Source organism: Amblyomma mixtum, chromosome 7 (assembly GCF_055824585.1).
Source record: "Amblyomma mixtum isolate Tamu chromosome 7, ASM5582458v1, whole genome shotgun sequence".
Taxonomy (NCBI): Eukaryota; Metazoa; Arthropoda; class Arachnida; order Ixodida; family Ixodidae; genus Amblyomma; species Amblyomma mixtum.
In genome coordinates this window covers 143,295,273-143,321,312 of record NC_143018.1, presented here as the reverse complement: position 1 = coordinate 143,321,312, position 26,040 = coordinate 143,295,273, and the positions used below count along the sequence as shown (strand labels likewise).

At 44.0% G+C, this 26,040-nt stretch overlaps 1 protein-coding gene across 1 annotated transcript in view; it reads right to left on the bottom strand.

The window, feature by feature from the left end:
• LOC149337759 (multidrug resistance protein mrp-7-like) overlaps positions 1 to 25,036 on the bottom strand; it is a 157,568-nt gene extending 132,532 nt beyond the window's left edge. The window contains exons 1-5 of the mRNA XM_089553505.1: positions 24,901 to 25,036; positions 17,559 to 17,717; positions 10,589 to 10,723; positions 3,537 to 3,677; positions 1,806 to 1,940 (exon numbers count right to left, since the gene is read on the bottom strand). Coding sequence (XP_089409631.1) covers positions 1,806 to 1,940; positions 3,537 to 3,677; positions 10,589 to 10,723; positions 17,559 to 17,717; positions 24,901 to 24,918 — 588 coding nt within the window. The 5' untranslated portion in view covers positions 24,919 to 25,036. The remainder of the gene's footprint in view (positions 1 to 1,805; positions 1,941 to 3,536; positions 3,678 to 10,588; positions 10,724 to 17,558; positions 17,718 to 24,900) is intronic.
• Positions 25,037 to 26,040: the final 1,004 nt, after the last annotated feature.

Here is a 26,040-nt window from a genome sequence, read left to right as displayed (position 1 = left end):
CAACACATTTTAACAATTACTTCCAGAGTGTCTTCACGAAGCTAGATGATTTTAAACCTCAGTGTGTTTGTAGTAATGATTATTCTTCTGTTTGTAGTAACGAACTGATAATTAGTCGCGAAGGAGTTTTAGCAATGTTACTTAAACTTAACACAAAAAAATCTTCCGGACCCGATGGTGTTCCGAATTCATTTCTTAAACGCTACGCGGAACAAATATCTCAATACTTAACTGATATGTTTAACTTGTCTTTGACAACAGGTGTTATACCGTCTGATTGGCGTAAGGCTCGAGTTGTCCCTATTCTTAAGAAAGGTGACTGCCAACTAGTTACCAATTATCGCCCTGTTTCATTGACGAACAATTGCTGTAAGTTGTTAGAGCATGCTATTTTTTGTTATATTGTAAAATTTTTAGAGGACCGTAATATTTTGACAGCTTACCAACATGGTTTTAGGAGAGGTATGTCTACTGTTACCCAACTTTTATCTGTAGTGCATGAATTTTCAAGAGTCCTGGATGCTTCCGGACAAACAGACGTCTTATTTTTTGACTTTAGTAAAGCATTTGACAAGGTGCCTCACGGAAAATTATTGTTTAAACTTCAATCGATTGGACTTCCCTCTTTTATAATTCAGTGGGTGCATGCCTATCTTACAGATAGGCAGCAATTTGTAGCAATCCAGGACTCTTGTTCTGACATGCTGCATGTGACTTCAGGGGTTCCTCAAGGCAGTGTCTTGGGACCCCTGTTATTTTTAATCTATGTGAATGACCTAGTGGATATTGTTGAAAAGGATGTAGAGGTGAGGCTGTTTGCCGATGATTGTATAATTTTTAAAGAGGTAGTAAGTGATTCTGACCACTTGTCACTTCAAAAAACTGTGCTAGCAATTGCAGACTGGTGTGAGCGCTGGGGCATGGATATTAACCCAAACAAAACCGTATTATTAAGAATCACAAGAAAAAAAGCACCCAGAATTCACAGTTATATACTTCACAATCATCCCATTTTAGAAGTAGAAAGCTATAAGTACCTCGGAGTAACCCTCACGAAAAAACTTACTTGGTCCACTCATATAGCTGACATCTGCTCATCAGCAGTAAAGAAGTTATGGTTTATTAAAAGAAAACTCAGAAACTCTCCCGTGAGTACCAGAATCACTGCATACAAGGCTTGTGTTAGGTCCCGACTTGAATATGCGGCAGCAGTGTGGGACCCGCATAACAAGAAAGACATTGCTCAACTGGAGCGTGTTCAGCGAAAAGCAGTTCGTTTTATTTATGGGAAATATAGAAGGATAGACTCTCCAACTGCATTAATTCGAAAGAGTAATTTACAGTTCTTGGCAATAAGAAGAAAAGTTACCCGTCTAGTACTGCTTCATAATTACATGTCTGGAAATTTGAAGGCAGATCTTCCTGATTGCGTGAAGCTGGCGAGCACTAGGAGAACACGTCATGTACATGAGCAGTCATTAGCACCAATTTTTGCACGAACTAGTGGGTTTAAGAACAGTTTTTTTCCGAACACTGTCGCTGAGTGGAATGGCCTTCCTTCGGGTCTATGTAAGTCTAGAAATTTTGAGAAGGAGCTCAAGAACTTATTGTATGGCTCCTAGTATCTTGTTTGATGACTCTGGATTTGTGTCCTGTTTACTGACTCGCGGTGTTGTAGCTGATGCTCTTTTAGAAATTTTTTTAGTTGTATGCCCCTCCTGCTTGGGCCAACTCTGGCTTGCAGTATACTGAAATAAATTATTGCTGCTAGTATTGGTTGTAGATTAAACAGTTATCGGACTTACCTCACCCTTTGCAGACTTGGCAAATACAGTGTCTTGAAGGCCGGAAATCAGAAAGTTTCCAATCGTCGAAAATGTAAGCAAGACGCTTAGCACAATGACTGGCTTTTGGAGCTCTATGTCGTGTATATGTATGTCCTGGAAGAAAGCCAAAAACGAATGTTTTTTTTTTTTCCATTGACACAATGAATGACGAAATGCCCGCACAAAGAGAAAAAGGTTTGTTTGTCATTTCCTGACCGAAAGTGCAATCTCAGTAGGCACCAAACGAAGAATGTGACCTCTCCTAACATGCAGTCTTCCGAGAACAGTAAAAAACCAATTGGATGGAATGATGGGCACCTCTGTGCTGTAATAATTTGAATGGTAGTCTCCATAGCGTCATGCACTGTTTTCCCAACATATCAAAATCTGTGGCCCCCTTATATACCAAAAGATGTTTGGACGGTCGATATTTTGCGCAGAGTCGTAAATTTCAGGCTGGAACTCCCGTCTTGTCCGAGGGCAGGCTCATTCATATCTGGCCGCTAAATATATCGCAAAGAGGTGCCAGCATTAATTTTTTCACAAAGAGCGTGCGTTGGGTTTTGGAAAAGGCGGTATTGAGCTAAATTTTAGGGATTATCTCTTTGTAAAGCATAGAGATATTAATTATGTGTACTCTCTGTAACGGGCAAGTTGCTGTCATGGAACATTCGTCGAAGATACATACAATAAATGCATTGGTTGAGAAGTGATTGCTTTGCTCTACAAAAAATTAAATGGAAAGATACTTCGCGTCAAGGCTGTTTTGAAGCAAGTGATACGAATATAGTACTATGACGCAATATGGAGACCTCACAATCTGGTCTTTCTTGCATACAGTCATAAAAAATTAGGTGTGATGATGGGATCGAATGAATCCCATCGACAATAAATGACTTTCCCGCGCAACGACATTAAGGATGGATCAGAATGTTTCTATCTCCATCCTTTAGTCCCTCTTTTCAATCGATGTAGCACTACTGCTGGAACTCTAAAATGAGCCCTCGGGCGTCATTAAGTAAGCTGGAAAATCGGGGCCTCCGTGCTACTGAAGCTTCAATTGTCATTTATTTTACGAAGCTCTCGGCTATCACTAAGATGGGCACAAACCATGAAGAACCCCCACCTAAGTGCGGAAACTAAAGAAAAAATTACAATCGATTTAGTTTGCTCTGCCAAATGGGAACTACGTAAGCTAGCATGTCACGTTTCACTTCGCTTTCGACTCTAGGCTAGAGATTCTAGTTCATTCTTTAGGCAAATATCAACGAAACAGGTAATATGGAAATCAATGGTAGCACACTATACAATTTTGGGACCATTGAACGCTCCTGCACTGAGTTAGTTGTGCTTTCTGGACCAATTGCGCACGGAAGGAAGCTGACGAAGACGACATGAAACGCACAGCGCGAGAGAGTGGCAGTTAAACATCTGCAATGGTGATAGCGTAGTGCTTTCGCGCAGTGGCCAGCCAAGCTGATATTTATGCGCCGCCAGCGGCTCGAAACGCAGGCGTGGCGTAGTTGCGGTTAAATCTATTTGATCTCTGCAGGTCTATCTGGCATCATACACTAAGAGCCTTACTGCCTTACTGCTAGCATGTCAATAAATAAAGTGCAATGAAATGTGAGATGAAAGGCCGCGCAACCAGTACCTTACGAAATGGAAGGTACAGATGCACAGTACTCTGAACTCCAGAGACTTCCTTACCTCCGCATTGTGGATTCTCTCCAAGAAGCGCACCATGTCCACAAGGGCAGCCACAGTGAGAACTCCGTACAGAGCGCAGCACAGGCCTGAGGGCGGGAGACAGCGCCGAAGCCGACCGAAGAACACCAGCAGCAAAATGATCTGTTCATGGAGAATTATATCATTGCATATCAGCGCGTCAGACTATAAACAAGTCAACATGAAATGTTTGTTACGTGCACCCCTTCAACATCTAGCAATGTAGTTCGTATTCTGGCCAGTGAATAGTACGCCATAGCGGCATGAGAACAGGAAAATTCAGCCCTAGCAATCATCTGCTTCTAGTGCACCTTCGAATGAAACCGCCGAATATTTCATTTCATTCATTTATTTCATCCTTAAAGGCCCGAGGGCATTACATAAGGAGGAGCTGCAATTAGTATAAAACAAATAGAAAAAACGCACGCACAATGAACGGACACTAAAACTTCAAAAGCAGAAGAGAAAAAAATAAAGAAAAAGGATAAAGGGTTTAAATGCGTAGTGAAAGCATGCAAAGAAAAAAAAATCGCTTGCGGCAGTGAGCACAGATGAAAGTCACAGAACAATACATGGTAAAAATGACGAAGTATTCACATATTCTGAAGATGATGGGTGAGTTTCGTGGGAAGGGACTTTGAATCGTTCCATAAAAATATGTCGTTAGGTAGGGCATTCCAGAGGGCTATTGCATTGGGGAAAAATTAACTATTCAGTTCTAATGTACGGGTCTTGATACCGGCTATAGGGTGGCTATGGCTAAGGCGACTTAAAGTTCTTATCGGGGATTTTAGAAGTGGGTGTCTTGAAGCTGGATGATGGAAGAAGTGGTGAAGCAGGCAAAGGCGTGAGACTATTTGGCGTGATTCAAGTGAAGGGAGGGAAAGAGAGCGTTGTAGTGCAGTGATGCTAACTTCTTTGGAATATTCGGAGGTGATAAACCTGACGGCGTGATTTTGAATGGCCTCGATTTCGGCGGGAAGATATATGCTTGAGATAGATGTCAGATATATGATGCGAATTCAAGGTTGGGGCGGACGAATGTTTGATAAGCCAGTCTTTTAACATCTGGAGCAATCGGAACCGTGTTAATGCTGTAAGTGTGCTGGATTACTGTGCGCTTGCGATGATGGAAAGAATAATGCCGTGGAAATTAGCATTTTTAAAAGGCGGGAAAAATGAGCCTTTTCCGCACCGATGCGACCTCATTCTTGTTCGTGAGGGCAGCGGAGCCTAAAGAAGCGCTACATCGTAGGATGGTTCGGGTCCAAAAAGTGAACATCTGTGCGATATCGCTATTTTAAGCGTGATGTCATCCTCAATATGCAGCGACAAGGTGTTCCTTTAGCCTGTTTTCACGCATTCTGCTCTTTGCTTGGTCGCTTGTGCGCTCGGCCCTCTTCGCGTATCCTTTCATAGACTGGAAAAAGAATTACAGGCGACCATTAAGATTAAGGTAGTGGGGTCCGCGCTATACGCTAGCAGCGTTATTGCGGTCGTGTGACGTAGCCCTATATGAGCCAGTGGCGACCTTAGCGAAACCCACGCAGATGGTGGCGGATCGCTAGCCTTTTCTCTCTTCTTTCCCTGTGCAATAACTTCGTCCTCTCGACTTCACTTCTATTCATTTTCTCAGAGGCTTCACAAAGACAACAACGGCAGGACTTTGCGAAATGACACTGCCTCATGCTTTCGGAGTGAAACGGTGGCGCATGAGTGACCACCGCCGTGTAACGCTGCTTTTCCTACACTCCTCTTAATAACTGAGACTTGATCGGCGCTGAACAGCTCCGATCAACGATCAATGCTCATAACTAGGAATAGTAGCGCCAGTCAGTTTAAAAAATAAACGCTTTTACGCCATTGCAAACCATCTCCGTGTTTACTGGTACTCCAGGAGCCGCAAGGAGAGTAACTTCTCTGTGTTAAGTATTTGCAAGGAACATTTGGCGAGACATACAAAAGCCATGTGGAGAGAAAATAAGTGGGACGATTCGAAGTAATTTCACGCAGATTAGCATTTCACCACAAATGCTTTTCATGCTACGCTTATCTATAAGCCTCAGTCACGCGTCCAGCTGACATCGTGCACAACTTTCTGTGAACGAAGTCATCGGGTTATCCTCATTAATAAATGTTGCGTAAGAAATTTCTTCCCATGTCCCTTGATGATATGAGAATGCTTTTTTTGCCTCACACATGTTGCGGAAGACACGAACTTGACAAACTGTGTAATTTTTGACTGAAATTAAAGTGTTAAAATATTCTAATTTAGAGACAGAGAGCTACTTGAAGAAAAACAGGTTTTATAAAACCGGGTAATTTATTACGCAATGGTTATGGCGTGTATATTTATTTTGCTATAGAAGAAAAGAGGATTCGCTGGTTATACGGGAATTAAAATTGTGACGAACTAAATTACCAGTACGGACTAGAGAATGTAGTGACAGGCAGCCATGAAAGAAAAAGAATAAGCGCAACCACACAAAAATGCAGCTTCGATAAATTTAAGAAAGAAATCGTTAATGCGAACGGTTAAATCATGAGCAATATACGTGCACAAGCAACAGGTGCAAGATTCACATAAAAGCCAGCGTTGATACAGAAACAGGTTTAAAGGCTCTTCCTTTGAGATAAGCTTCCACAGCAGGAACGCACGGTTCGACCGTGGGCTTAAGAGGGATTTTATGAGGCAGAAGTTCATTCCGCTGTCATTTTTATGGAGAACGAGGAGCCGGAGGCACTTGTTGTGGTTGGGCTAGTCTTCTGCATGACAACTGCTTTATTGTGCTAACCTGCTGTTTCCATCATAGTTTACTGGAGTTAAATGTCCCAAAGCGACTCAGGCTATGAGGGACGCCGTAGTGGGGGGCTCCGGAAATTTCGACCACCTGGGGTTCTTTAACGTGCACTGACATCGCACAGCACACGGGCCCCTAGCATCTCGCCTCCAACGAAGTGCGATCGCCGAGGCCAGGATCGAACCCGCGTCTTTCGGATTAACAGCCGAGCGCCATTACCACTGAGCCTCCTATTAGAATGCACGTGTCTGATGTAATTCCTGATTCCTTTTCAGGGATATTTAACACAGTTTGTAGGTGACTTATCTAACGATCTTATTCTTTGAAAGCCGGGTAGTGTTAGTGATTAGTGACAGATGTGGGTCGGCTGTAGGCATTATAATTGTTGCGCAAACCTACGTTAATATACAGCTGTGCAAACTCTGCAGCTGTGTACTTTTATAGGCAGCTGCAGCCATCCTACGGCGTTTACCCTTTTGCTTTTGTTGCTATTCGTGCCACAGAAATGACTGTAAAAATTTTTAAACGCTTCCATTGCACACCTTCCATGTCTTTCATATCGGGTATTGCGAAGGTATCCCATGCAACACCGGCATACTCGAAAGAAGGCGTAACAAGCGGCGTGTGAGCTGAAAGTTTGGGTGCCCTAGTGCTATGTTTGAAGCAGCGTTCAATTCGTAACCACAGCTTTCCTAGTGACGTCGAAAGAAGAGATACAGCATCAAAGCTCTTGGTAAGCTTGTAGCCGCTAATTACACACTCAAATCTAATTTTGTAATCCAGCCTAATGTCACTATTGGTGATTTTTTGTGTAGAAATACGGAGCTTTTATGTTTGTCACAATCATCGGTGTGCATTTTGAGGCATTAAAGCTCATGTGCCAAGAGTGAGCCAAACTAGTAATTACAGTGGCCATTTTGCTCTTGAAGTGAAAAATTATTTCTAAGTACTTCGCAATTTGGCTCTTTGTAAGAGGTAATTGAGTCTTTGCAGACAGGATTTGCGTTGCCGAAAATGGCGTAAAGGTACCAATTTGCCGCTCCTGCGGTAAAAACTGAGTTTTTGCTGACTTTTCTTCCTATTGCCGCTGAAGAGGCTAAGATGTCCACGCGTACTAATATAAACCGCTGTGGAAAGAGTATTAAGGCGGTAACGTTGAAGGTCCAGTTCCGCAGAAAATGCGGTGTCGCCGCGCCCCTTATAAAAATGGTCTATAGACTGTCTATAGACTGCTTATAGACTCTACTGCCTTCCTGCAGATATTTCTTTTTGTCTATTCATATTCTATAGACTGTCCATAGACAAAAGTCTAGTAAAAGTGTATGGACATAAATCTATATATTGTCTATAAACTGTCAATAGCATCTGTATTGCCGACAGACTGCTCTCTAGGTTTCGTCTTTAGTCTATAGATTTTATAGACAGAAGCCTATGGACAGTCTATAGATTGTCTAAAAAAATTTGTAAGGGCAGTGTCGCCGCCAATATTGTGAGCGAAAAATACCACGGTGCCGCCTGCAACCGAGGCAGGTGGCAATTAAATTAATTATTGGTTGTGATACCTCACTCGGGAAGAAAAACCTAGGTCTCACAAGCCCCACCGGTGGACGTGTTTCAAACAGCCACATGCCGAGGCAGTGGCGCATCGCTTAACCGCTGCACGACAGCACCAGGAGTGGTACGATTACTCCCAGCGTTCTATGAATGTATAGTAGAGAATAACCACGCCTGCGAAGGAATGCGTGAAACAGAGCCCAGGCGGCTGCATTAACGCTATCTCGCCATACCCATAGGGAAAAGCTTATGTGTCCCAGCAAGTTTTAAGGCGAAAGCCTTTAATGGCTCACACTGTCGTGACCAAGACGTGTTAGCAAATTTGTGCGCGTTTCAGATTGGTCGAAATGGTCGTGCCGTCACTGCGCGCGAATTTTGACGGGTGTCCACCGAGATATGCGAGATAGTTACTGCCTCATTTCCTTTCCTCAAATACAATCTTCATTTTCTTCATTACGGCCCCTCTTTATCTTTCTTCTTTCACTCCACTTCCTCCCTTCCTGTAAGGTGCGGTTCAGGTGTTCATCGGGATGACAGAGAATTACAGCGCTATTTCCTTTCCTCAAAAAGCGTTGCGTTCAAAGGGCAAGGCATCGCGCCGAACGGGTGGTGGCGCTCCGTGGACTGCCTGGCAGCGTCACAATACGCTGTCGCGTTCCAGTCCTAAAGGCAAAGACTAAGCGTCAATAATTGGCAGTTAATTAATGCACCAACAGAATGTGAAGTGAACAATCGCGTAGCAGAATGCAGCGTTCAGGATTTCGCCTTTCACCACTTTAGCCGCTAAAGTTCCTCGTAATTGTTTTCGCATTCCTGATCTCAGTGTTGGTAAGAAAAATGAATCAACTACTAAGGCATTAGTATTATGTTTATGTAAGGAAATTGTGTAACAGTGCAGAGGGATTCAAACTAAGGAATATTTATTCGGAAAGGAACGCACCTATAAAGCAACGAGGGCAATATATGTTACGTTAAATTTTTCACTATTTGAGCGGGAGATGTGTCCATGCCAGAAATGGCCTACGGACTCGGCCGAAGAGCGAATAGTATGAATTGGCGAAAAAGGACCCTTCTGTAGATAGAATTAGAAGTGCTCAGAAGTATAATAGCATTTTTCAGGGATTGAGCACTTGCCTTTCCAAAAATCCTTGCAACAAATGTTTTATCCTTAAGCTTCTTCCCATGCACATCACTGTAGCAAACGTAGCATAAAGTGTTATGCTACAAAACGAGTTGTAACAAATGGATGCCTCCCCCATTTGGTTTAATTTCAAACAATATACGACGCATGTCAAAAAATTTCCGTCTAGGATCTCGTCTTGTCCATTATGCGGAGCGAAAATGTATGGCCAAAACGCTCCCGGAGTTTTTATCAGTTTTATGCTCAATATTGCACTGAATCTCGGTTGGGCTTGATTCTGTTTATTTAGGCGTCCTTCATAGCCTGAGTCGCTTTAAGACGTTAAATCCCCATAACCCAATCTGTTTATTTAGTTTTTACCGAAGGAAAATTATAAAAATGAAGATAAGAAGCCCCTATTACTTCAGGTCAACAAAATGACTACACCATCGAAAGGCAGCGTCCACAGTGTCACGCAGAAGTGACTGAGAAATGAGTAGAATGTAAAGAGAAATTGCTATTAACTATTAATGGATGTAAAGGATGCAAAATGAGAACATGAGTACAAAGAGCACCGAGACACTAGAAAACGAAATATATTGAGAAATATCTGTAGCGCAACAAATAAACGGGAAATATGTATGTCAAATAAAGGATTATAACACAGATTCAAGAAATTTCAGTTTGTCTACCAAGCTTAACGGCAAACCTGCAACGGAATTTTTCTTTTTTTTTTGCCGTGCACAGCCCACAAAGCTCCTGCTTTCGGCCTCAAGCATGTGATACACTAAGATCATATTCATTACAATCAGGAAGAACGCGCCCGCATGCGCCCTGAAGTTGTAGACAAATATCAAGATGCATACAGCTTGTTGAAGACGGTTTCCGATGCGAAACGGCTGCTCCTGTTAAGGGCTGTTCAGGGGTTTACATTCTGCAGAACGTACGCAGGCGAACGACTTTAACCCGGCTTAATGGTAGCATCTCCACTTCGATTAAACTTGTGCATCATTAGAGTTAGTGTGCAGCTTCCCCGACCATCTGTGCGCACTGTGCGCAGTGTTCACAAACAAAGACACGAAAAAGAGACGACATGCGAAGAGAGCTGTTCTTGGACGAAAAATAAATTTAGATTTTCTGCGGATTGTGAGGCAAGATAACCGATGGCCTTAAGTGATTAACTGGATTCCAAGAGAGGTGAAGCATAACAGGGCGCTGCAGCAAGTTAGGCACGTGGATGAGATAAAGAAGTTAGCGCGGATAAGGTGGATACGACTGGCACAGGACAGGATTAATTGGAGAGATATGGGAGAGGCCTCTGTCCTGCAGTGGGCGTAGTACGGCTGGTGATGATGGTGATGTTTGTGAAAAATGCGTAGAGGGCAAAATGAAGGCAAACTGCCAACCCATTTTTTTGCACTATCAGCTACACAACGTCCAAGGATTCGATGACAATTTTGACAGCAGTGTAAAACATGCTAAGTCAGCGTAAGAGCGTCAAGCAGTTTACGGAAGCGGGCTGTAGTTTCTGGAGTGGTTCAGAAAACACAAATACTCACAAAAGTCGCTGCCATGGCAAAAGCAGACGTGGCTAATCGCAGAGTCGAAGTGTTCAAAAACTCGAGTGACCACTTCCCTTCCAGCACATAAATCCCCTTGAGCAAAGCCAGTACTGCGGAGCACAACGCGAGGACCTGGAAAAAGAACGCCGAGAAGCTCGCCTTCAGCGCATCTGAGAGCATATGCAGCATTTAAAGAATAGCAAAGCAGGTTCTGTTTATTGAAAACGTTTCAAATCTTGTTTCAAATCTTTGTTTTGTTTCAAATCTAGAGATTCATGTTCGCTAGAATCTACTGCCCAAGCAGTGTTTCGGCAAGTAACAAGTTTAACAAACGGTGTGCTCTTTGTCTTTGAAATCACGCAAGAAGCCGCTTTTTTTGGCCACGCTTGACCTGTGTAAACAGTTCTCATGCCATATGCAGACTATTCTATGAATCATACTTTTCATTCATTCATTCATTCATTCATTTATTGGTCTTTGTTGCAAAAAATGTACGCAAACACTGCCCGGACCCATAGCCAACGGCTAGTAACGGGTCCAATGGAAAAAAAGGTATACAAACATGCAGGCAACAATGTACCAAAATAAAGACAGTAAGTTAGTATAAAGAATGCTATACATCACTCTCAACACTTGTAAGAGCATCAACAAAAGAAATACATATATTACAGATTATATAAACTAAGAAACTTAGATCAAACAAAACGCGTAGAACTTATACAAAAATTAAGGCATCACAAAAAGCGAAGGGAAAATAGCTGTTAAGTATTTACAAAGCATCACAAGGGTACAACACACAAGAACAGGATAAAATGATTTCAGTGCACACTTTTTAATCACAAACATCCTTAGAATAGACGCAAATGTACAAATCTGTAAATAAATCAAGGTATCAGGATTCGGCTACATGCAAATAATATCTGGCAAATATCTAAGACGACTATTGAAAGATGAAAGTATGAACTCAAAGTGTGTCATTCTTTTTAAGGTAATAATTTTTTATTCTAATGGAGAAGTTGTAGGCAGTCTTTAGGTCATGTGGTAGATTATTCCAAACTTTTACGCCCGTAAACTCTAGGAGACGCTCTCCATATACATTTCTTTTCACTGGCAAGTTAAAATTGCCGTACGTGCGGCTCCGTGTTGGAAGTGGCGGGATGTTAAATATTGATATGTCAAACGGGAGGTTGTTTGTTATTATTTTATGGACACATTCAGCAGTTCTTTTCTCACGAAGTAAATTGAGGGGTAATACGCGTAGTTTAGTAAATAGTGCCTTACTGCGTACAGTGTAACTAGAAAATGAAATTATTCTAAGTGCTCGCTTCTGTAACTTTTTAATAGGCTCTAGGTATGTGCTATACGTCCAGCCCCACGACTCGATGCAATATGAAAGGTGAGTATGTATTAATGTGAAGTATAGGACACGGAGGATATTGATGTCAAAGTATTCGCGCGTCTGGAGAAGAGCATAACAACCGGAAGCCATCTTAGTGCAAGTCGCCTCAATATGATGTTGCCAGTGTAAATGTTTATCCAGTGTGACTCCAAGATATGTAAAATTATTTGTTGACTCAAGCTGGGACTGGTTAATAGTTAATGTAATATCAGTTGAAAGAATTGATTTTTTCTTTGAGTGGAACAGTATGTATTTAGTTTTCTTAGCATTGATTGTTAATTTGTTTGTGAGAAACCAGTCAGAGATTTTTTCCAGTTCTATATTTGCTATGCTTTCAAGTTCGACCGTATGATGAGCAGTAACTACAATGGCAGTGTCATCAGCATACATGATGGCTTTGGATGAAGCTAATACCTTGGGCAGATCATTTACGTACAGTAAAAAGAGCAGCGGACCAAGAGTAGACCCCTGGGGAACCCCTGTGTGTAGGCGCTGAAGTGATGACGAGAAAGATTTCATTGAAACAATTTGTTGGCGGTTTGTGAGGTAGCTAGAGAAAAAGTCAAGCACCTTATCGCGAAATCCATATGTTTTTAGTTTATTTAGCATAATGTCATGGTTAACTGTGTCGAAGGCTTTCTTAATGTCCAGAAAGATAATTGCTGCGAGTCTGTTATTGTGTAAAGCATCATTAATTGCCTGGGTAAGAGTGATGACTGCTGAGCTGGTGGAGTACTGTGGGCGAAATCCGTGCTGCTCTGGGCATATAATGTTATATTTCTCAAGAAACTGATGAATACGTTTGTAAAGAATTTTTTCGAATATGGTATTAATAACACTAAGTACAGAGATAGGTCTGTAACTAGAAGGGTCAGAGGAGTCGCCGTCCTTGAATACAGGAGTAACACGTGCTATCTTTAGGGATGATGGGTATGTGCTGTTGAGTATTGAATGGTTGAATAAATGGCATAATATGGGTCCTAGAACATCAATATTTTCTTTAATTAGCTTCACAGGAATGCCATCGTAGCCTGCCGCCTTGTTTGTTGCTAAATCCATAACGACACACATCACTTCATTTAATTCAACTTCGTGCAGAACGAAAGAATTTAAAACTGGCCGCGGAAGATCACTGCTAGTACTTATATCAGGAAGTTTCGATGCTAGATCAGGGCCAACCTTGGTGAAAAATGTATTAAATTCTTCAACTGTCTGCTCAGTCACATTGGAGGGAAGTATGGAACGTTTTTTAAAGTTATGTGTCACCTCATTTACAATTTGCCACATTTCCTTTGAATTGCCAGTGGCGGCTTTAATTCGGCGTGCAAAATATTCCTTTTTGCGGGCTCTCATTAACGACACTGATTTATTACGTTCGCATTTGAACTGGTACAAGTAATACTGGTTAGTTCTATGATGTAGCCATTTGTGATACCAATAGTCCTTCTTCTTTAACACGTTCAAAATTTCTTCTGTCATCCACGGACAAATTGGCTTGTAACGCCTCGTGGCTGTTGTACTTCGGCTACTGTTTTTTATTAGATCCACAAGGGTGGTAATCAGGTTAGAGAACTCTATATTAACATCTTCATGATAGATTAGGTCAGTATTGAGGAATAACAACTTTTTGCGGAATGATTCATAATCTAGCTTTGCGTCAGTTCGCGATTTATTCTCTTTTATTGCAGGAGGTGTGTCTACGTTAACGAAAATCGGCAAGTGATCCGAAATTGGGGTTTGATATACGCCTGCTTGTGCGCCTGTGTCAATATTTGTCAGTGCATGATCGATAGATGTTGCCGAAAAAGTGGTTATGCGCGTCGGAGAATTAATCAAATTGCGAAAGTTGTATGACTGAAGTAGATATGTATAATCCATGGTGTTCGTAGAAAGTGTGTCAATATTAACATCTCCAACGATTATAACTTCATTTTTGTAGTTCTTGGCTAAAGATGACAAGATAATTTCCAATTTGTCAAAAAACATGGAAAGACTTGAGCTCGGGGGTCGGTAAACTACGCCCACTACTAGTCCCCATTCAAGTTTCAGAAATAGTGCTTCAAGTTCAGGCGAACAAGATGAAAGTGATGATAAGATAGTGTAATGCAGGCTATCAGCAACAAACATCGCCACACCGCCACCACGAAACTGCGAGTTCCGTGGCTGTGATAATGTCGTGTAACCAGGAATTGTTATGTTTTCGTTCTTTTTCAGCCACGTTTCCGTGGTCGCTGTGATTTCAAAAGACTCCCCCTGTTCAACGATAAACGAAAGTAGGGGGCTCAGGTTTTTGTTGAGACTGCGAACATTACTATGAAGTATAGATATGTTTGTTCTGGAAGCCATTATGAGCTCAAGTCAGGGTGATTATCACTTTGTGCTTGTGTCCCATGGGCCCGAGTTATTCTTTCTAGATCTGCTTCGCAGGTCACATGAACCACCTTCGATTTTTCTGCTTTCCTCATCAATATTTTCCCTTCAGACACCCAAGCAAACTTCCAGCCGACATCGCGTTTGGTTTGGATTGCTTTCCCCAGCAGTATCTTATTTTCTGGACACAAGTGTTCATTGACGAATATAGGATCAGTTCCTTCAAACCCAAGCATTGATGCGTTTAGTCGTGTCTTTTTTGCAGCAGCAAGGAATTTGTCTCGGTTGGTCCTTGCGGCAAACCGTACAATCACATTTGGTGGTCCTTTAGCCTTAGTAGCTACACTTTTAAAAGAAACGTCGCATCAGTTTTCGAAGTCGCCAAGGTACAGCGTTGAGCCCAGGGACGTGAAAGAAGCAGGATGTGACTTTTGACTTGCGCTTTTATTAGTAATTTAGTTGAAGTTACCTAGTCAGCTTTTAAACCATTTCACATACAGGATAAGTTTTGTTTCCAATGCTGTAGATTCAAAACTGTCCTAGTGTATGCAAGGGCAGTGGTGTATCAAATGAACCGCGGCGCAACAAGGACACTAACGAGAAAGGGGACAGCTGTCCTTGTTGCGCCGCCGTTCATTTCATCATGCACCAACTCGCCCCTCAGGCCATTCTTCTGCAGTGGTGCACTTGAACGTTCTTAGCCACTATATGAGGGCTCCGAAGTGAGCAGACAAGGTTAGGCAGAAGAGGGGTTTGTTATTGTGCATGCTTGACAGGGGGTAACCGTACTGAATGCGAAAAAAACCTGAAGGGAATGAAAATCTTGAGGTGCCACCAAATGCATCGAGGAATTGATTGTGTGATCGTTTTAGACGGTAGTTTGTTAGAGCATGCTGTTTTGCAGCGTTAATAGTCATTCATACTTCATCAAGGTGAGTGAGGGTCATGCCCATCCAGGTTACGCGGCAAGCAAGGTGAAACGTTGCGCGCGTATATTAATGCACAGAATGTTCTCATGATGTTACTGAGCCGACTTGGGTAAGGAAATGAGGTGCTCATTGGAACATTAATACGAGCAAAGTGAACAGTCATTTAAACCAGAGAAGAATGCAGGGAATATTTTATTTTAATTCATGGGGTTGATCAATGCGAAATTAACACGACAATTATTTTTATTTGAAACATAATTGATAACAAAATAGAATTAATAGCAACCACAAGTCCCCGGTGTGACCCGAAGCCACGACCAACGCATCTCGCTTGCAGCGCTTTACAAGCTAAGCTACGGGGGCAGCAGCGAAGTCTTCTACTTTTTTCAGTCTGACTGCGTTGCGTGAAGCCTAACGGTTACACTAAAGGCGCTTTAGTTACACTGTTCACTAGCGCCACCCTTAATCGCAGCGGCGTATGGAGAACGTCACTGGAAAGCAGAAACGTCGACAGCCGCCGCCATAGCCGGGTTTATAGAGCAGCGAGTGGAAAACTGCAAAGGTCGTGGACTCGGCTTCAACTGGAGGCATGTGGTTGTTTTAAGCATGGAAAGTTTTTGCTCGGGTTGTATTCGCGCCGCGGGTAACCTTGGCGCCAGAAGAGAGATGGAACACGGCGCAAAACCCACGGGGCAACACGCTGAAAGCAAACGAGTGCCTACGTGCTGTGCTGCCACTGGAGCAGCGCTTGCATCAACTGATGCGTGCCGCTGCAGTGTTACCGGAGTGACAAAGGCAGAGACCTCCTCAGCCAAACAGGAGAGCGCGTTAAACGTGTTCTTCCGCGCATGGCCGTCTGGTGTCGCCTGCTCGCGGAGTTACAGATATGGTTATAAAAGAGTATAAATCGGCGGCGTCTACGAGTCATCTTCCTCCACACCGGCACATACGCTAAACGCAAGCATTTGTATGAAGTTACACTGTTTGTAAAATTTGTACATTTAGTTCAGCGCATGCAAGCGGAGACAAAACGATAAGGCCAGCGAGTGGCGCCATCTGGTGATTATAATGAGAAGCATATTTGCCAAGAAATCGACGCTTCCCTTCAGGACTAGAAGTTGCAGAATCATCTCTGTAAAAAAAAAAAAAAAAAAACAGGAAGTTTATCGCTGATACGCTTCATTACAGGCGAGATGAGACGAAGCTAACGCCCGGTGCCCCATTTATAGCCAGTGAACATGCTGACAAATGCAGCAACAACGACAAATTCAGTCCGAGGCGAGAGGTCCTGCTTAGAAGGTTGGCACCATCTTGAAAACGATGTTTTATACCGCGAAAAATTCAGGCACGCAAAAGTCGGGAATAGCGACGAAACGCGATCGTACGGTATGTCTCGATACGAAGTAGCGTTTTGGCTCATACGCAATTTAAAGCGGGATAGCCCATAATCCTGCTTGGGTATTTTACACTAACACCACATTCCGCAGGTTCAGAACGTTGCCTGTGCACCCATCGCAGGTTTGGTATTGTGCTCCGCAGAACTACTGGGATGAATTATAGCGCAGAGCGTGTAACGTAATTCTGAGCCAGCGGGGAACATGTGTCGCGGAGAGGCGAGGGCATTGAGGCACCCTATAGTGGTTCGCAGCCATGACGCCATCTTTCTACGATGCGTGGAACCCGTTAAAGAGTTAGGCAGGCGGATGGCACAGGTCCTGGACGTTGCACTCGACTGCCCGAGCGACACAAAGGACAAATGGTTGTGTTCGGCTGAGAAAAGACCTTGCCTTGAAGCGAGGGTTAGTCTCAACTTTATGCTACACTGATACTGCAAATTATATCATGCTTACGCGTAGTAATAGTAATCTGCAGTGAACAATAATAAAGTATCTTTGTGGTAAAAAATGAATACATTACTAATTTGTGACTCATCAGCACCGTAAATAAATTAAGAAACACAACGCCCTGTACTTTCCATGGTTTCAATGACTGCTGGCTCCCTTCATACATGCGACGTTATCTGTAATTTCATTGAGCTTTCAAGTAGTGTCTGTCCTAATTAGACACACAATATAGAGGTTGTAAGGATGGTCGTTTGGGCGACTTTGTTGCCCAAGTCGATAAAAGTGGCATTCAGCACGAGCCCTACATTTATCGATAGAAGACAGGGTCTGCGCCATTTACATCCTGATAGCGTAAGAGGGTAGCGGATGTACAAACGTCTGATCCACTATGTAACTTTTCGCCACCTGTTTCTCTCGCAACTCACCGTTTGCGCAACATCCAGCAGGGTGAACCGCGGTCCTCCGGGTGCGACGGGGTAGTTGTTCTGGCGCACCTGCTGGCGAGCCAAGAGCACAGCAGCTCCGAAGCTGACACACGTGAGCGCCTGAGTAGCCACAACGGACGGCACGTCTGTCGACGCCACCTGCGACCATAGACAAACTTCCACATCCACTTTACCCTTAATGCCACCGACGCCTACCAGCTGGGTGGAGCAATAAATGTACCACTTCCAGAAACGCTTCATTTAGACGAACGTTTGGGGAATTTTCTAAAAATTGATGGGGACCAGTGTGAATAAGCTTCACTGCTCCAGGATAGTGGGCCTACGCCCCCTAGTTAAAATTTAATCAGTGCCCGTGGGTATAGCAAGCGCGAAAAAAAAAACGAACTAGATAAAGAATGTGACGAAAATTTCATCAACCGAGGTGGTAACTATTTATGCAGGGAGAGCAAAATCCGTTGCCGCAGGAACTTGTAGCAAAAAGTGGCCAAATGGTATGCAAGAAGAAGGGCAGTTTACGATGCTGACAGTTTTACTTACGAAACTTAAGCAGGAAATTACTGCACGTTATAAATGTCGCAGTGAACACCTTGCTGAAGGAATAATCAAGAAAGCTTCCACTGACCGGGTAGCACGCCGTAATTAATAGGGACATACCGCGGATGTCCCAGTGAAGGACGTCCCATTTAGAAAAATCTCTGGGACATCATCTTCGGCTATTTTTGGGCCCAGAGCACCAGAATTTCCCCTTCGAGGCGAGTAATATGTTGTATACGACCTTCTTAGTGAAGAAAAATAGGATACAAAAAGAAGATACGTTGTGTCACTCATAGATCCTTGTGAAAAGTTTGATATGGAAGAGATCTGCCTGTGGGACGTGCCAGCGGCCATAAAGTTATGCGTGGGATGTCATCGGGGCCATTTTTGTTCTTCCCAGGAATATTGAATCGCTTGCATAGTACATCTCTGGGATGTATTTGGGGCCCTTTGAAAGTTGCAGGTGTTCGATAAATGTACTTGCGCTGATGCTTCAATACTAAAGTTCTTTGGCGCCTGTTTAAAGAGTGAGAAACCTTTACGTCACCATGTATTTTCCAGGCTACCAGTTACAGGTCACTGAAAAATTTCGCGTGGCAGGAGGGAATCATTCAGTTTCCATAGTTTCCACTGAGCTAGGAGCATACACCAGCGATACGTCCCACCTAAGCGCACCGCATGCAGTTATCGCTGAAGAGTATCGGTCGGACCGAATAGCCATCCTCACTAGATAAGTCGGCAGAAACCTAGATACTGTCTAATAGATTTCCTAAAGAAGAATTTTCTAAACGCCGAACAGTGCCTTTTTGTCGGCCAGTGTCAATGAGGGTACATGAAACTAACAAGGGGTCGGGACCTCGTCAAGCTGTTCGAGCTTTTAGTCCCGTACTCCTCCTTTTCTAAGGAAATAAGAAAAAAAAAAGTTGGTCAGAACAGCAGAACTTGCGACGCAGCAGGCCCGGCATGTGTTCAGCTCTTTATTTGCACAGAAAGAGCAGCTCTCTCCATACAAAGGCATCGAGTGGCTGACGACAACTCTATAACAATCCAGAAACGCATCGAGAGTGAAGTCGTTGGAGCTGTGTATTCCAGTCGATAGTTTTATGCGAAGCATATTACAGCCCGTCGAGCGCGGCGGTGGAGCTACCATTGACCTTTAGCGTGACCACGTGACACCACGTAACAACATGACGTCACAGCAGAGGAGAGATGGGCTGCAGGCTCGCGCGGTCGGCGCGGCGGTGGAGGCTCCACATCAGAGGCGCGGCGGCTGACCACGTGACAACATGACGTCACAGCAGAGGAGAGATGGGCTGCCGGCTCGCGCGGTCGGCCGCGGCGGTGGAGGCTCCACATCAGAGGCGCTGCAGCTGACCACGTGACGCTACAGCAGCAAAGCTGAGCTTGCCTCGCTCTCCGGGCACTTACGAGGCGGCCAGATGTTGGGATGCCGCCTAGAAGCAGGGCTGATTTGAACGAGAAGCGAAAGCTTAGGCGTGCCACAGAGACCGATGAAGAGCGGGATGAACGTCTGGCTAAGCGGCTTGCTCAATATGCGGCTCGGCGACAACGTTCTACAACAACTGAAGAACAAAGCGAGGAACTTTACCAAGCCTAGCCATCAATAGGCTTCGCATCTGACTAGGCTTAACCTTAGCTAAGCCTCAGCCATTTTTTTTTATACTACTGTTGTAAATAATCGTCTTTGTCGTCTTGAAAACGTTTCGAACTACAATAGTACTGCCGCTAGAGCGTTTTGCTATGCTTCGTGATTTCGTTCTTTGGCGCGCTATGAGAGCATCAAACAACGAGATGAGGAAGCAGTGTTGAGAGTGGTGTCAATCATGAACAACAGAAGCGGCAGAACACGGTTACATGTTCAGCATGAAAAGGGGTTCAGGAAACCGAGCAAACTGTGCAATTAAGAAAGAAGAGCTACTGATTGCGGAGGTTCCTCAATCAGTCAAACCGGCCAGGGAGACTACTCAGGTTGCCCAGCTGGATGATTCCAAGCATGTGAGCGCAGAGGCAGGTTCTGTAGCCAGAGACCCTTGTAGAAGGTTGTCCACTCTTTAGAAGAACACGGCGCATCGTCGCCGCGCTCTGCGAGCGCATCCGTCGCCGTTGCGCATCGCAGCGAAGTCACGCATGCGCACAGAGGCTAGGAGGCGTTGCTTCGTGTCGTCTGTTACAGCGCGGTAGCGTGGCCGAGCTTGCTTTGGAGAGACTGTGTGCTCCTGCGCTGAAGCAGACGACACGCCTGTGTGCTCTGCTGCGCTTGGACCACTTCACTTCGATGCATGGCCGCGCCGGTGCGCTCACGCTCCGAATAGCACACCTACGCGGAGCCGTGTTCGTCCTAAGAGTGGACGATTGTGTGAGTACAGATTTGCGGATACACCCTACTGGTATGAACCGTAATGCATTGGGTGCGGCTTTCCTGTAGTGCATTTTATGCTTAAACCTAAAATCATCGAAAGGTTATCTACAAATTATTTTCTTCAGAAAAGTGCGTGTTCCCCGAATAAAATATGTAAAGAAGAAAAATTTGACCTCAAATGAAAATAACTTACCTCTTTTTTATGCCTTTAATAACATAATGTCTGCTCAGTGGGTATAGCGCTTTGCTGCTGAATCCAAAAATGCGGGTTCTTTCCCGGCCGCGGCAGTCAAATTTTAATGAGGCGAAATTCTACACTTTAAAAAAAAATCGCTGTAGCTTAACTTGATTAAGCCCGGTAATTGCGAAAGCAATATCTGTACCTACACAATGGTACAGCTGGTAGTGTAGCTGGTGGTGGTGCTTGTGGTTAGACTTGTGGTGATGCATCGGTTATACAATCCAATCCAAACCAATTCAATGCACTCCAATCAATCTAAACCGATCCAATGCAATCCCATCTAATCCAATCCAATCCATTCTAATCCACTCCAATCCAATCTAATCCACACCAATCCAAACAATCCACTCTTATCCGATCCAATCCAATGTAATCTAATCTAATCTAATGTAATCTAATGTAATCTGACCTAATCTAATCCAATCCAATCCAGTCCAGTCCAATCCAGTCCAATCTAATCTAATCCAATCCAATCTAATGCAATCAAGGTCAAATGAAGGTGAATAATGGTCACCGCTGCGGCACGGCAAAGGCGTGAAAGTGCAAGTAGTATTGCTTTCGCAAATGAAGGTCAATGGTGGTCATTGCCGCGGCACGATGGTGGTCACCGCCGCGGCATGGCAAAGGCGTGGAAGTGCAAGTAGTATTGCTTTCGCAATAAAAGGTAGTTCAGGTTACTACATTCTGGGGTAGCAACAGCCGTCACATATATGACTACCTAGGTAGTGACTTTACGTAGTAACTGCAAGGTAGTAACATTTACTACCTGTTTAGTTGAAAATGTCCAGTCGTTCTTTCCTTTGAGCCCCTAGAATAAAGAGTAATTTTGTTTGCATGCTGCATTTTATTACCATTTATTTATTTTATTTAGGAAAACTGTTCTATCCTGTTGAGAGGCTGTGGTAAGGGCTGGAACACCGCACACATTTCGCTAACAATGACTGCTCTCTTTACTTATTAAAACAAAATAGATCGTATGTCCAAAAAAAAAACACCCCAAAAGAGAAAACAGTGAACATGGATGCATGTTGCAGTAAAACGAGAAGGAAAAATGAGCACAAGTCAGGCACAGTATCGTGGGGTTGGCGAAAAAGTGCAATTAAGAAATCAAACTAAAGAATGGAACACATAGGTGCTGTGTATATACTGTATTGAAAACACAGAAACAGCACTGGCAATTTTATTAGATTTGTTGCCATTTTGGCATCCCTTTTTGTCATATAAACACATGGGCCATTGAGTAGCAATGTCACCTGCAACGTTAGTATACGTATATGTGCATATTGCGATCATCCATTTCCAAATCAAGGTAGTAATGGATACTACCAGCGTTATAATGGGGTAGTACAAGTGTAGTAACTGTCAAAAAACGTAGTAACAGCAGAAGTCCATACCTTGTTACTACTTAATTTTCTTTTGAGGTTGTAGCAAGGTCGTAGGAACATAGTACATAGGTAGTAAGGGTCAAAATTGTTGTAACAGCAGCCGTTACTAAGTTTTCACTACCTTTTTTCTAAGAGTGTGCACTATGCGTTGTCAGTGCACGTTAAAGAACTCCAGGTGGTCGAAATTTGCGCACCCCTTCACTGCGGCGTCCCTCATATCGTGAGTTGCTTTTGGTCGTTAAACAGCCATAAACCATATACTACCTCTTACCTTAAGAAAAGAGAGCGATTCTAGTGTTTTGTGCGTCCGACGCCAAAGTGTCTAGCTGAGAAGATGACTCCATGAAAGACACTACTATCTGTGCACAACAGCTGGAGCGTTGTCATCTGTGGCGCACGGACAATGATTTTGGACTATATAAGAAGCTTTTCAAATGCGTAAAGCCAAACGGAACAGTTCACCCACTTCTGCGTGGCTGTTTCGCGCCGCTGTAACACAACTCTAAAATCCTGGCGGCAAAGGAAGAGACAGCTTCAGGGGATGTGTCGTGCTTATTGGAAGAGCCATCATCATCACCAGCCTGACTACGCCCAGTGCAGGACAAAGGCCTCGCCCACATCTCTCCAAGTAACCGTGTCCTGTGCCAGCTGCGGCCTGGCATCCCTATCCTAGCAAACTTGTTAATCTCATCTGCCAACCTAACTTTCTTCCGCCCCCTGCTACGCTTGCCTTGTTTTTGAATTCACTCCGTTACCCCTAAGGACTGGCGGTTATCTCACCTTCGCATTGCAAGACCTGCCCAAATCCATTTCTTCTTCTTGCTTTCTACTATAATGTCATTAACCCGTGTTTGATCCCCAACCCACTGCGGCCTCTTTCGGTCAGTTAACGTTACTTCCATAATTTTTCTTTCCATAGCTCGCTGCGGTGTCCTTAAATTAACTGGAACACTTTTCTCAAGCCTCCACGTTTCTGCCCCATATGTGAGTACCGGTAAGATGGAGGTGTTATATACTTTTCTTTTGCGGGATATTGGTAAACTACCAATCATGATCTGAGAGAACCTCCCAAAAGCGCTCCACCTCAGTCTTATTCTTCGAGTCATTTCCCTGCCGTGATTCGGATCTGCGGCTACTACCTGCCCTAAGTAAACGTCTTACCTTACCACTTCCAGCACCTTGCTACCAACTGTAAACTGCTGTTCCCTTCAGATACTGTTGAACAATACTTTGGTTTTCTGCATATTAATTTTTAGACCCACAGTACTGCTCTGCCTGTCGAACACGTTGATCATTTGCTGCAGTTCGTCTCCTGAGTGACATAGCAAGGCAAATGTCATCAGCGAATCGCAAATTCTTTAGTTATTCTCCAGTAACTCTTTTCTCCAACTGTTCCCAATCCAGGCCTCTCGATACATAAATACGCGGTGAAAAGCACTGAGGAGACCGTGTCCCCCTGCCTGACACTCTTTCTTATTGGAATTTTATTGCTGACTTTATGAAGGACTATGGTAGCTGTGCGCACGCTATATATATCTTCCAGTATTTTGAAATCAGAGACAAGGAGGCAATCCCACTGAGGGAAACTTGGTAGCTATGCACTAGGCGCTTTCGCTATTCCTGGCCACGATAATGCGCTGATCTACGCCTGCCGACCGACGATCGCGTGGTACTTTTGATAAACTGGCCGTGTGTACTTGGTAATTCCAGTTACGGGACTCCATGCATGCAAAAGAAACCAATATCCGCCAACAAATCTCTACAACGAAGCCTCCAAAATACGAAATATGATATGAAATTATCACCATATGAGACTCTGGTACTCAGTAATCGTGCCAGGAATTTGACCTGCTTTGTCGTTAATGTGGTGGAAGGACTACGACCATTGCAAAGTGTCTCATTTGGAGCCCAAAGAAAGCAAAAGTAGAAAAAAATGTTTTGTGCCCTATATTTCTTTGCACTCAGTCACTGATTTCCTTTTTTGTGCTTAATTTTTGAGCCTAAAAAAATATGCGACCCCAGAAAAGTTGCTTTGCACGCAGTCCAGACAGTTCGAAAAACACATCTGCTTTTTTTCCGTCCGCTCGCACTGGTATCAATAGACGCAAAGATATTACCTATAGAATTGTTCTGTTGCCATACTTTTATAAGCAGTGGTAGACGTTGAGTAGAGTTCGTTAAAAACTATTTTGCCTTCTTAATTACCCGCTTTAAGTTAAATTGGTTTCAGTGGTCAATTGGTGAACACTTTCGTAAAGCAATCGCATTTGAATTACATCAGAGAGGAGAGAGGCATGCAGGGCAAATGACGGAAGCTTGAATTAAAAAATTGATCACTTTTCACTTTGGTAATAGGACAATGCAGCGAAATTGTCATATGGGGTGCTTAGTCATCGGCGAACACAGTCAGAAAAATCTTTGCGCGAAGGCGGAAACGCAAGGAGAGACGAGCTAACTTTACAGGTGCTTGACTCTTTTTGTTCTGTCCCTGCTGCCCTGAGTTATTTTTTAACTTTCGATTATGAACTGCAGCCTCAACGTGCTTTACATTGGGGACCAGATTTGGCTTAGCGGTCGGCAGGGAATCGTTCTATGGCAATCCCTTTTATTTGGTTCAGAAATATTTGGACGGATGCCTCCACTGGACTTCTATCTCTAAAACTACGAACAAAGTAATAATGAATTCATTCGCATCGAATGAAGAAAATATTCCAGGAAAACCCTCACTCGAAGCACTGATTCATATCAAAACTTGGCACAACTTCCCAAACGCGATCTTACCTCGGAGGTCGTCTCCATTACTGCTGCACAGGTCAATCACCACAAAAATGGAAAAACAAGCGACCAGCGAGCCGCAGGCGACCTCCGCATCGGCTGGCGGCGGCGTCTGCAGAGCAACAGCGGGCTGGCGATGCCGAAAGGGCAGCGCCTTCAGACACCGCACTTGGAATGCCGCGCACTCGTGCCCTCCGCAGCTGCGTCCGTTTCGTCAGCCGTCAGCGTGGCTGAAAGATGCGCGTGGCTCCTTGATATGCGGCGCTGACCTTTCCGCAGTGCAGTAGAAACAGAGCTATTTTAACTACCCTAGAGGAAGAACGACAAAAGGGATCGGCAAACACTGATTGCTTTTCTTCCGTAGTCTACCAGAGAAGACTTCCTTAAGGAGCTAAATTACTTTAATTTTACCTTTCATGAGCCAACATTCAGTACAATTAACATTGTTATTCCTCCAGTGTTATTCCTTGAGTAAACACCAGGCTGAACACTCTACTCCGTCCCGGGCGCCATTCTATGACGCGAGAACTGCTGATCAACGGTAACATGCAGTGCTCCGGTGTGCTCAGTGTGTGGGAGATAGCAAATTTCCCTCCAGAAAGCGGTGACGAGAATATGTGAGCTATGTGCCCTATGTTATTTGAAATGCGGCTGAAATGGGCTTTGAAAGTGGCTACAATGTGGCGACAGTCACTTACGGGCTCCGTCGTCTCCTCGTTTGAGAGGTTTCGTTCATGGGGTTCAACGCCTCAAAGTGACTCGGGCTGTAAGAGATGCCGTAGTGGAGGGCTCCGAACAATTTCGACCACCCGCTGATTTTAAATGCGCCACTCATCGGCTATGGCTGCTCTCGGCGGAAAACTCATATCGCAAAAGGTCTACTGCATTGGCCCCAAATCAAAACGACGTTCTGGTTGGTTGGCCTTCGTTTACAGTGCTGTAAATTCACGCGAAGTGCGTTCGCGTCGCTCGCAATGCACGAATGCAATGCGTGCCCGTCCCGATGCGGCTTCTGCTGGTAACAGCCAGCTACCAAAACGCCACAGTTATGGCGTCCGTTGTTACGTCATTGTCTGTTCTTGGTTATGGCTGCCATTTTCCCAGTTTATATTGCCATGTGTATAACGTATCGCGCGGCCTCCGCGC